At 41.6% G+C, this 12,360-nt stretch overlaps 1 protein-coding gene across 1 annotated transcript in view; it reads left to right on the top strand.

Annotated features, from left to right (window-relative positions):
* Positions 1–11,154, top strand: part of ACSM5 (acyl-CoA synthetase medium chain family member 5) — a 118,219-nt gene extending 107,065 nt beyond the window's left edge. The window contains 4 exon segments of the mRNA XM_032836170.1: positions 7,882–8,009; positions 8,103–8,202; positions 10,020–10,139; positions 10,563–11,154. Coding sequence (XP_032692061.1) covers positions 7,882–8,009; positions 8,103–8,202; positions 10,020–10,139; positions 10,563–10,673 — 459 coding nt within the window. The 3' untranslated portion in view covers positions 10,674–11,154.
* The last annotated feature ends 1,206 nt before the right edge of the window (positions 11,155–12,360 follow it).

The following is a 12,360-nucleotide window of genomic DNA, read 5'->3' as shown; positions in this document are numbered from 1 at the left end:
TCATAAGTCTTAATATTTACTAGTGCAAGCCTCTCCTTCTTCCTCAACTTCTTTAGAAATGTTTTACCTGCTCTCGGCTCTCTACTCTCTCATGTACATTGTATAATCACATTGTCAACTTCCATGAAAAATGTTTAATGAGTGTCACTAAGTCTATAAGATGAATTTGGGGAAAATTAACATATTTATGATGTTAAGGCTTTCTTTCCTTCCATGTATTTATATTTTCTTTACTGTTTTGTAGAGTTTTAAGTTTCTATAATACTTCTTTCAGATTTTGTGTGAGATTTATTTTTAGTATTGACAGCTTATCTTTTTTCTCAGAATGCAGTTTTTTAAATTGAGGCATAATTTACATCACTAAGTGTACCTATGTTACAAGAGTATAGGTCAGTGACTTTTGACACCTGTATACACTTGTGTGACCACCACCGCAATCAAGATATAGAACATTCGGGGCGCCTGGGTAGCTCAGTGGGTTAAGCCTCTGCTTTCGGTTCAGGTCACGATTCCAGGGTCCTGGGATCGAGCCCCACATCGGGCTCTCTGCTTATCGGGGATCCTGCTTCCCCCTCTCTCTGCCTGCCTCTCTCCTACTTGTGATCTCTGTCTGTCAAATAAATAAATAAAATCTTAAAAAAAAAAGGATATAGAACATTCTTGTCACCCCAGTGAGTTCCCTTGGGCTCCCTAACAGTCAATCCCCAAGCCATCAGCTATTGCTAAATTATTTGTTGTTGCTAATAGAATACTTTTGCCTTTTTAAAAAAGAACTTTATGTAAATGAGATTGTAAGTATTCATTTTTGCGTGTCTCGTTACTGACAGAGAGAAAGCACACAAGCAGGGATAGAGGCAGAGGCAGAGTGAGAGGGAGAAGCAAGCTCCCCGCTGAGCAGAAAGCCTGACATGGAGCTTGATCCCAGGATCCTGAGATCATGCCTAAGCCAAAGGCAGATGCTTATCTGACTGAACCACCCAGGCACCCTCTGGTTCTTTCTTTTAAATTCACTTTTTATTTTATTTTTTAACTTAAATTTTACTTAGTTAACATACAGTGCAGTATTGGTTTCCAGAGTAGAATTCAGTGATTCACCACTTACATACAACACCCATTTACTTATCACAACAAAAGCCCTCCTTAGTGCCCATCACCCATCTAGCCTATCCGCCCTCCGCCTCTATCAACCCTCAGTTTATTCCCTATTGTTAAGAGTCACTTAATGGCTCATTTCCCTCTCCTTTTATTCTTTTCCTCTTTCCGTTATGTTCATCTGTTACCTGTCTTAAATTCCACATATGAGTGAGATCATAGGGTATGTCTTTTTCTTACTGACTTATTTCACTTAGCATAATACATTCTAGCTCCCTCCATATCATTGCAAATGGCAAGATTTCATTTTTTTGATGGCTGATAATATTCCATTATAAATACATACCATATATGCATGTATACCTAAATACATGGATATGGCATACACACACACACACACACACACTCTACATCTTGTTTATCCATTCATCAGTCAGTGGACACTTGGGCTCTTTCCATAGTTTGGCTATTGTTGATAATTCTGCTATAAACATCAGGATGCATGTAACCCTTGAATCTGTATTTTTGTATCCTTTGGGTAAATACCTAGTAGCTCAACTATTGGATCATAGGGTAGTTCTATTTTTAACTTTTTGAGGCACCTCCATACTGTTCTCCAGAGTGGCCTCACCAACTTTCATTCTCACCAATGGTGTAAGAGTTTCCCTTTCTCCACATCCTGACCAATACCTGGTGTGTCCTGTGTTATTAATTTTAGCCATTCTGACAGGTATGTGTTATCTCATTGTGGTTTTGATTTGCTTGTCCCTGATAATAGTGATGTTGAGCATCTTTTCATGTTTCTGTTAGCCATCTGGATGTATTCTTTGGAAAAGTGTCTGTTCATGTCTTCTGCCCATTTCTTAACTGGATTATTTGTTTTTTTGCATGTTGAGTTTGATAAGTTCTTTATAGATTTTGGATACTAACCCTTTATCACATATGTCATTTGCCAATATCTTCTCCCATCCTGTAGGTTGCCTTTTAGTTTTGTTGATAGTTTCCTTCACTGTGCAGAAGCTTTTTATCCTGATGAAGTCCCAGTCGTTCATTTTTGCTTTTGTTTCCCTTCCTGGCATTGTGTCTAGTAAGAAATTGTTACAGTTGAGTCCAAGAGGTTTCTGCCTGTGTTTGCCTCTAGGATTTTGATGGTTTCCTGTCTGGCATTGAGGTCTTTCATCCATCTTGAATTTACTTTTGTGTATGGTGTAAGAAAATGGTCCAGTTTCATTCTTCCGCTTATTGCTGTCCAGTTTCCCCCAACGCCATTTGTTGAAGAGACTGTCTTTTTTCCATTAGAAATTCTTTCCTGCTCTATTGAAGATTAGTTGACCATATAGTTTTCAGTCCATTCCTGGGTTCCCTGTTCCATTTGTGTCTGTTTTTGTACCACTACTGTACTGTCTTGATGACTAGAGCTTTCTAAGATAGCTTGAAATCTGAAATTGTGACATCTCATTTTGTTTTTCTTTTTCAGGATTGCTTTGGCTATTTAAGGTGTTTTGTGGTTCCATACAAATTTTAGAATTGTTTGTTCTAGATCTGTGGCAAATGCTGTTGGTATTTTGATAGGGAATGCATTAAGTGTGTAGATTGCTTTGGGTAGTATAGACATTTTAACAGTGTTCTTCTAATTCACGAGCATGTAATGTTTTTCCATTTCTTTGTATCCTCTTCAGTTTCTTTCATAAGTGTTCTATAGTTTGCAGAGTACAGATCTTTTTCCTCTTTAGTTAGGTTTATTCCTGGGTATCTTACTGTTTTTGGTACAATTGCAAATGGGATTGATTCCTTGATTTATTTTTCTGCTGCTTTGTTATTGGTATATAGAAATGCAACAGGTTTCTGGACATTGATTTTACATCTTGCAACTTTGCTGAATTTGTGTGCGAATTCTAACAATTTTTTGGTGGAGTTTTTCAGGTTTTCTGCATAGAGTATTATGTCATCTGCAGACAGAGAAAGTTTTACTTCTTCCTGGTCAGTTTGGATGCCTTTCATTTCTTTTTGTTGTCTGATTGCTGAGGCTAAGATGTTCAGTACTATGTTGAATAGTAATGGTGAGAGTGGACATCCTTGTCTTGTTCCTGACCACATGGGAAAGTTGTCAGTTTTTCTCCCATTGAGGATGATACTAGCTGTGGATCTTCCCGTATATGGCCTTCATGATGTTGACATATGTTCCATCTATCCCTACTTTGTTAAGGGTTTTTATCAGGAAAGGATTCCGTATTTGGATCAGATGCTTTTTCTGCATCTACTGATGATCATATTGTTCTTACTTTTTCTTTTATTAATGTGGTCTATCGTGTTGATTGATTTGCACGAATTGAACCATTCCTGCAGCCCAGGAATAAATCCCACTTGATCATGATGAATAATTGTTTTAGTGTACTGCTGAATTTGATTTGCTAGTATTTTATTGAGAATTTTTGCATCTATGTTCTTCAGGGATACTGGCTGGTAATTCTCCTTTTTTGGGGGGTCTTTGTCTGGTTGAACCACCCAAGTACCTCTCTTCTGCTGGCTTTAGGCTTTATTTGCTATTCCTTTTCTAGCTTCTTTAGGTATAAGATTAAGTTAGGTATTTGAGATTTTTGTTGCTTCTTGAGGTGGGTCTGTATTGCAGTATACTTCCCTCAAGGACCGCCTTTGCTGCATCCCAAAGGTTTTGGTGTGTTGTTTTCATTTTCATTCACTTCCATGTGTTTTCTAATTTCTTCTTTAATTTCCTGGTTAACCCATTCATTCTTTTCTTTTTTTTAGATTTTATTTATTTGTTTGTCAGAGAGAGAGCAAGCACAAGTGGGGAGGAGCGGCAGGCAGAGGGAAAAGCAGGCTCCCTGCCAAGCAAAGAGCTTGATGTGGGACTTGATCCCAGGACCCTGGGATTATGACCTGAGCTGAAAGCAGACACTTAACTGACTGAGCCACCAGGCATCCCCCATTCATTCTTTAATCTCCATGTACTTGTGGTCTTTGCAAATTTTTTCTTATGATTGATTTCAAGTTTCGTAGCGTTGCAGTCAGAAAATATGCATGGTATGATCTAGTCTTTTTGTACTTGTTGAGGGCTGATTTGTCTCTAGTATGTGATCTTTTCTGGAGAATGTCCCATGTGCACTTGCAAAGAATGTGTATTCTGCTGCTTTACGATGAAATGCTCTCAATATATCTGTTAAGTTCATCTGGTCCAGTGTGACATTCAAAGCCATTGTTTGCTTGTTGAATTTCTGCATAGATGACCTGTCCATTGCTGTAAGTGGGGTTTTAAAGTTCCCTACTAGTATTGTATTATTATCGCTGAGTTTCTTTATGTTTGTTACTAATTGTTTTATATATTTGGGTGCTCCCATGTTGGGGGCATAAATATTCACAATTGTTAGATCTTCTTGTTGGATAGATCACTTAATTATGATAAAATGCCCTTCTTCATCTCTTATTATAGTCTTTGTTTAAAATCTAGTTTGCCAGGGTGCCTGGATGGCTCAGTCAGTTAAGCAGCTGCCTTCCACTCAGTCATGACCCAGAGCCCTGAAATTGAGCCTTGTTTTGAGCTCCTTGCTCAGCGGGGAGTTGGCTTCTCCCTCTGCCTCTCCTCCTTGCTCATTTTTTCTCTCCCTCTCTCAACTAAATAAATAAAATCTTTTTTAAAAAGTCTAGTTTGATATAAGTATGATTGCCCTGGCTTTTTTTTTTTAAATGACGTCCATTAGCTTGATAACTCGTTCTCCATCCCTCACTTTCAATCTGCAGGTGTCTTTAGGTCTAAAACTAGTCTCTTGTAGGCAGCATATAGATGGGTCTTGTTTTTTTATCCGCCCTGATACCCTATGCCTTTTCATTATAGAGCATTTAGTGCATTTACATTCAGAGTGATTAGTAAAAAATATCAATTTAGTCCCATTTTATTATCTGTAGAGTTGGTGTTTCTGGTGATGTTCTCTGGTCCTTTCTAGTCTTTGTTGCTTTTGGTCTTTTTTTCTCCAAGCGAAGAGTCCCCCTTAAAATTTCTTGTAGGGGTTTAGTGGTCACAAGCTACTTTAGTTTCTGTTTGTCTAGGATATTCTTTATCTCTCCTGCTCTGAATGACAGTCTTATTGGATTAAGAATTCTTGGCTGCATATTTTTTTTCTGTTCAGCATGTTGAATATATCCTTGCACTCCTTTTTTGTCCTGCCATGTTTTGGTGGTGAGATCTGCCACGAGCCTAGCTTAGGTTCTGTCTTCCCTTGTAGCTTAAGGACCCCTTTTCCCTCACTGCTTTCAGGATTCTTTCCTTGTCTGTGCATTTTGTGAATTTGGCTATGATATGCCTTGGTGATTGTCAGTTTTTGTTGAATTGAATGGGAGTTCTCTGTGCTTCTTGAATTTCGATATCTGTATCCTTCCTCAGATTAGGGAGGTTTTCAGCTATAATTTGTCTGAATAAACCTTCTGCCCCTTTTTTTCCCTCTGTCTTCATCTTCTGGGATTCCTATGATATGAATGTTACAATGTTTTAATAAGTCGCTGAGTTCCCTAAATCTACCTCCATGGTCCATCACCTTTCTTTCCCTCTTTTTTTCAACTCATTATTTTCCTTAATTTTGTCTACTGTATCACTGATTCAGTCCTCTGATTCATCCATCCTCCTTTTTATGGCCTCTATCTGGAATTGCATCTCAGTTACAACATTTTAAATTTCAGTCTAACAGATTTTAGTTCTATTATCTCTGGAGTAAGGGATTCTTTAGGATCTTGTATGCCTTTTTCAAGCCCAGCTAGTATCCTTTTAATTGTTATTTTAAATTCTAGTTCAGACATCTTACTTATATCCGTATTGATTAAATCCTTGTTCATGAGTTCTACCTCCTGTTCTTTCTTTTGGGGTGAATTTCTCCAGCTCATCATTCTGTCCAGAAAGGAAAAGAAGAGAGAAAAAGAAAAAAGAAAACAACAACAACAAAACAAAACAAAAAAACTAGATCCTGGGTGTTTCTTGGTCTGCTTATTAAAAGAATCTAGGTCCCAAAATAAGAAAGAAAAAAAAAATACAATGAAAGTAAACAAAAAAAATAGCATATATGTAGTATATATGAAAACAAAAATTTTAAAAATTAATAATTTTTTTAAAATAATTGAAAAAATAAGAAAATAAATGAAAAAATTTTTAAAAATAAAGAATAAAAGTACAAAGGAGTCTAGACACTATTTTCCCTTAGAGCTGAAGTTTTGCAGCCCTCTATGATCAATAGACTTTGTGTGAGTGAGTTGTTTGTGCAGGTCTTCTGGGGGAGGGGCCTGTTGCACTGATTCTCAGGTGGACTTGCCTTAGTGCAAATGGGCCTCCAGATTGCAAATGGGAGGCGGGGGTTGGTGTAAGGGGCTCTGGACTCCACTAGGTGGTGCTCTTTTGCTCCCTGAAGCCTTTCAGTGATGATGCACAGGGTGACTATGACAGCCCCCCACCTTCTAGTCCTGCAGTTGAAAGTTCATGCCCCCCCACTCTTCAGTGAGCCCTCACAGAAGAGCAATCACTCTTGTGTCCCTGGTTTCCATCAGAACCCTGCATTTACCCTGCCTGTCTCTGAGCATTTTTTTTTTTTTAAATCTCTGACGCACAACTGAATTTCAAAACTCCTACATTTTAGGGACTCCTGCAGGTCAGACTGTGCTGTTCCTCCCTGGAGCACTGGGGAGGAGAGTGGGGGCGGTCTCCCTACGCTTCTGCTGTTTGCCAGGCCTGTACCAGGAAAGCGGTCACAGTTTCTCAGTTATCAGAGTGATTCACAGTTTATGGCAAAACAGAGCAGAAAGCCAGCACCTGCACTGGCTCTTCTCAGCCACCTTCTACGCTCCTGTGCCTGGAAACAATGCAGCACTTATGTGCCATCTGTCCTTCTTGTGACCAGGGGATACTGAGAGACCACGTGAATTCTGCCCTGCTTTGCCACCTGAGCACCTTTAAGCCAGGCACATACCCATGGTAGCAGACTTCTAAAAGTTTCAGTTTTGTGCCTTGCTGCTTATAATGCTTTGTGGTAGCCTCCACCTGTAGGGTCCCTCCCTGCCACTGGATCCACAGCTATGTCTCCCCAAATTGAAGTCTCTGCATCTCCTACCTACCAAAAGGAAGCCACCAGTCTACTTGTAGACTGGAGTTTTTCTTCTCTCAGAACTCTGATTTCTCAGGTGTTCAGAGTGTTTGGATTACTATCTAGCTGTATCTGAGGGACGAGACAAACTTAGGGTTCCCCTGATCCCCCGCCATCTTAACTCCTTGTCTGGTTTCATTTACTCAGCATAATGGTTTTGAGACACACCTGGATAGTTGCACACAGCTATAATTTTGTTTTTGTTTGTTTGTTTCAAGTAGCTTCTTTAAAACTTTGAGAATCAGAGTTTGATTAGCTTTTCCTCTTTCCTCGACTCTTGCCTTTTGGCCAACTGCTCACTTCCTACCTTCAGTGATTCCTGAGCACAAAGAGTATCAGTATGTTCTTTTATCTTAAAAAATAGACCCAGTGGCCCTGTGTCCACCGTCCTGCATTTAACTATGCTTTCTTGGACCCTTCCAAGGAATAGTAGCGAGTGGCTGTCCTTAACTATTTCCGGGCATCTCCTTCTATTTAAGAGAGAGAAAGTGTATAAATTCACAACTCCTAGTCCAGTGGGAAATTCTGGCCTGCATGGTCTTTGGGAACTGCTTTTATGGGTCCTCAGCCTCCTGCATGGGCCTGCGAGGGCCAGAGCTGGCTTGAGTGGCTGTTCGAAAATGGCCCTTCATGTGTTTACTTTGTCTTCCAGGACAATCCTGAGAAGACAGAGGCGTCAGAACGAGGGGACTTCTACATTATGGGGGACCGAGCCCACAAGGACAAGAATGGCTACTTTTGGTTCACGGGAAGAAATGACGATGTGATTAATTCCTCAAGGTCAAGCTGTCTGCTCTGTCCTTCTCCCTTTGAAGCTTTGTGTGTGTGGGGGGCAGGGGGGGTCACTTGGAAGAGTTTGTTTTTCTCTTCCAGCTACCAGATTGGGCCCGTTGAAGTGGAAAATGCCCTTGCTGAGCACCCTGCTGTTCTGGAGGCTGCTGTGGTCAGCAGCCCAGACCCCATCAGAGGGGAGGTAACAGTCCAGCCAAGAACATTGCCTCCTGGTTCTTTACCCGTTCACACCCAGCATAGTGAGCTGGAAGACCCACATTCCCCCCTACCTCACTCCATGTGGGTACTACAAAGTCTGAAATGCCACACATTCCTTTTGGTTAAGCATTAATGTCAAGCCTTTAGAGGCCGACTCTTGAGAGGGACATGAAGAGAGGATACCAACACTTTCATGTCTAATGGACCTGGAACTGGGTCCAAAAGAGGTGGACATTAGATAGGAGAGCTTGGCAGTGGGTTCAGTCTCTGTCATTTGTCCTGGCTGATAGAGAGCCCTTTCCCATTTGCAGATGAGGATATAACAAGAACACCACACATGGCTGCTGACAGTGCTAACCTGAGAGGAATATCCCCATCTTAAGGGATGACAGAATAAGTATCCGCATGACCCTGCTGTATCAGAAGGATGAGCCAAATTTAATAAGCTGACCTCTCCCAGGAGAAATGCAAATTCCTTCCCATGGATCTCAGAGAAATAGAGTGGGAGAAATGAAGCTTTTCACTGGCTATAAATCCAACATAACCCTACAGTATAGTGTAGTTACCTTACGAAAGTTAGTACAACATCAGGCTATGTGCGTTCTCAGAAGCATGAGGGCCAGAGGAGTGGGTCTCTAAGTCAGGGCCCTAGACTACTCACAGCTGCATCATCTGGGATTCTTGTTTAAAATACAGATTTCTAGACCTCAAGTCAGTCTTGCTGAATGAGAGCCATTGAGGATGCAGCCCAGGCCTTCTTCATTTTGATTAGAAGCCCCTATCCAAGTGATTCTGATGCCTATTAAAATTTGAGGCCAATGATTTAGAATAAGGGAGGTGGGAGCCCCATATATGTTCTGGAGAAATCACACCTGGAAAAGTATACCTAGCATTGTATATCGCAATTAGCTGGGGTTGTGACAGATGGCTGTGTGTGGTTAATCTGCATGTACTCAGAATGGAGCCTGGTGCATAGAAAGGAGTCAGTACATGTTTGGTAGTTTTAACAGTCAGAGAGAGCCTTTCCCAATCACCAGATCTATCTGAACATGAAATGTAGTGAGATGCCCGCTTTTGGGAAGCATGCAAGGATGGTGAACCCCCACCTAACAGGGCTTGGTGCCAGGATGGTGAACCCCCACCTTGACAGAGCTATATGCTGGGGTGGGTAAGCAACCTACTGGCCTTTGACCTCTTCCACTTCTGTCAGAAACCATGTTCCTTTGTAATGTGTCAGGACTCTTCCTTCTTAATGGGAGGCAGCCTGCTAAGAAAGGCTCAGGCAGTAACAGCCAAGGTACAGAAAGTCCCACTGGACACATCGCATGGAAGCTGTGCAGCAAAATGTTTGCTGGTTGGAAACACGTGTACATGCAGGCTCAGAAATACCCACTTCCCCTCAGTGCATTATTCCCGGTCCTGCATGTCCAAACTTCTGCCAGGTACTTTTCCAGTCACAGAGACTTGGAAGTAAGGGACCCTGGGGAGATTGTGAAGCTTCTCTTTCCACAGAGTATTTGCATCAGAAAAGAAGCTCCTTGGCTGCTTACAGTATTATTTTAGGAAAGAGAAGCAGTTTGGGAAACAGGATCCTGGAATCATTCTACAAAAGTCAGTGCTTCCAGTAGTTGGTCCTGGAATGGAGACAATAGGGGAAAAAAAAATGATGTCCATTTTGCTGGCTGAGCCAGAGGCGCTGGCAGAACTTTCATGCTTGGCTGGCAAAAGGAGAAATAAGTTGTTATAAAGGGATTGATTCTTTCTGGTTTTAGAGGGTTTGTTTTTGTGTTCTTCTGGTAGGTGGTGAAGGCCTTTATTGGCCTTTCTCCATCTTACTCCTCTCAAGATCCTAAGAAACTAACTCAGGAGCTCCAGGAGCATGTGAAAAGGGTGACGGCTCCATACAAGTACCCCAGGAAGGTAAACATCAGGGGTTCTAGGACTTGATGAGCTGAGAAATCACCTGAGCACACATTGCATCTGCTCTCAGTCAGGGCCAAGCCCCGGGGGTGGGGGGAATGAAGGTACAAATAACAGAGCTTCTCCTTCAGCCTTTTCTCTCTGTTTCCTCACTGGGCCTGCCCCAAACCACAGTTTGTTCCTACTCTAAGAAGTGACAGACCTCAGATTCGGGGGGTGGGAGAATGGGGGGTGTGGAGGGACGGTGCTGAATCTCTGTGGGCAAGATCATGTGCCCCAGACCCTGGCCATTTTGGTCATTGCCATTTAGAGAAAACTGAGTCATGGACACTTTCCAACAAACTGGCAGAGGGTAATGATTCTTTCAAGTCAGAAGTCCTTCTAGGAAATGATTTCAAACTGTTTTTGTTTTATGGTCACTAGGTCGCCTTTGTTTCAGAACTACCCAAGACGGTTTCTGGAAAGATCCAAAGGAATAAATTGAGAAGCCAAGAGTGGGGGGAGATGAGAGGCAACCCCCGAAAGGCCCCATAGGCCTCTGAAACTTCTAAGAGGAACTGGTGGGATCACTGGTTAGTCCTTGTCTGGGGCATCATCCCTTCAACCCTGTGAACATCGAAGGCTTTCAGTTCCAAATGAGCAGGACCCTGGAAGAGAGCAGAAGAATGTCACTAACCCAGATGCACAGCCCCTGCCAGCCTAGTGTATGTTTGATGGCTTGACTTCCCCCTCCTCTGTCTGAAGGCATCCTCAGCAGCTGCTTACTGTCTTATTTCCAGCTGATCCTCTGAGGACAGGTCGCCATAAAGTCAGGGCTCCTGTGATCTCATTCACCGCTGGTGGGGAGTCACCACTTGACCCTTTTGATAAAGCCGTTTGGTAATCATATCCAGGGACATGAAAAATTGGTCCTACCCTTTCATCTGGAAAGTCCATCTTCAGTAATTACTGCAAAAGAAAGGATTCAAGGATATGTACTGGAGCATTGTTTAAAACTGTAACAACAACAACAAAAAAAAAAGGAAAAAAAAAGGAAAAAAAAAAAAACAATGTCCAGCCAATAGGACAATGACTAAGTTGTAGTAGCTTAACTCAGTAACGTATTATGAGACCTTTAAAAATAGGTCTTGGGGCATACTTGAGCTAAATTAAGTTTAAATCAAAATAAAAATAATATATGTGTAGTGGAGAACCATAACTTTGAATGGTAAAGGAAAAACTATGGAAAAAAAGCCTGAAAGGAAATACTTATGTTAAAACCAGTATTCCTGGGGATTGAAAATAGTGGTTGATAGTTTTTTTCTTTCCTCTGTGTTTCTCTATTTTCCAAGCTTTCTCAGTAAGTATGTATAACTATTATAATGAAAAAAGTATCTTAAAGAAACGATTCCCCCAAACCACACTCTGCCTCCAACAATCATCTGCTGAAGATTAGTGTATTATGTTGTGCCCACCACAAAAGATACAAGGACCCAAAACCACATCTCAGACCCAGAAACGGAAAGAGGGGGCTCTGGGCCTCTGACACCAGCCACGCGGAGACGAAGCAGATGGAAACTCAACATGATCTTCAGTGCCGCTTAGCCAACCCGCGGGACCTCCATTCAGCCACCAATCAATATTTATTGAGCACCTACTCAGTGCTGGGCTCTGGAAATACAACAATAAGCAAAAGTCAACCCAGTCAGTACCTGTATTAATCTGTTTGGGCTGCCATGACAAAGTACCATAGATTGGCAGGCTTTAACAAGAGAAATTTATTTCCTTGGTTCTTGAGGCTGAAAGTCCAAGATCATGGTGTCAGTGGGGTTAGTTTAATTCTGAGGCTTCTCTCTTTGGTTCGTAGACAGCCGTCTTCTGTGTCCTCACATGATCTTTCCTCTGTCTCCTGATCTCCTCTTATAAGAACACCAGTCAGGTTGGATGAGGGCCTGAGGACCTCACTGTAACTTAAGCACTTCTTCGCAGGCCCCATCTCCAAATTCCAACCACATATTGAGGTACTGGGGATTAGGACATTAGCATATGAATCTGAGGGGACATGATTCAACCCATGACACTACCCTTGTGGAGTTTACAGTTGAGTGGGGAGGTTGATGTTATTCATCAAAGAGTAAGGCAAATAATGCACAACTGTGATAAATTCCATGAAGGAAAGAGTTTAGTTAAAACATAGATTGTGGGGACTGACCAAGACTGTGAGGACTCAGGGTAGCAGGAC

This window comes from Lontra canadensis, unplaced genomic scaffold, assembly GCF_010015895.1.
Source record: "Lontra canadensis isolate GAN:19392208 unplaced genomic scaffold, GSC_riverotter_1.0 scaffold91, whole genome shotgun sequence".
NCBI lineage: Eukaryota > Metazoa > Chordata > Mammalia > Carnivora > Mustelidae > Lontra > Lontra canadensis.
Note: the sequence above shows the minus strand (reverse complement) of the source record. Positions and strands in the feature narration are given on the sequence as shown.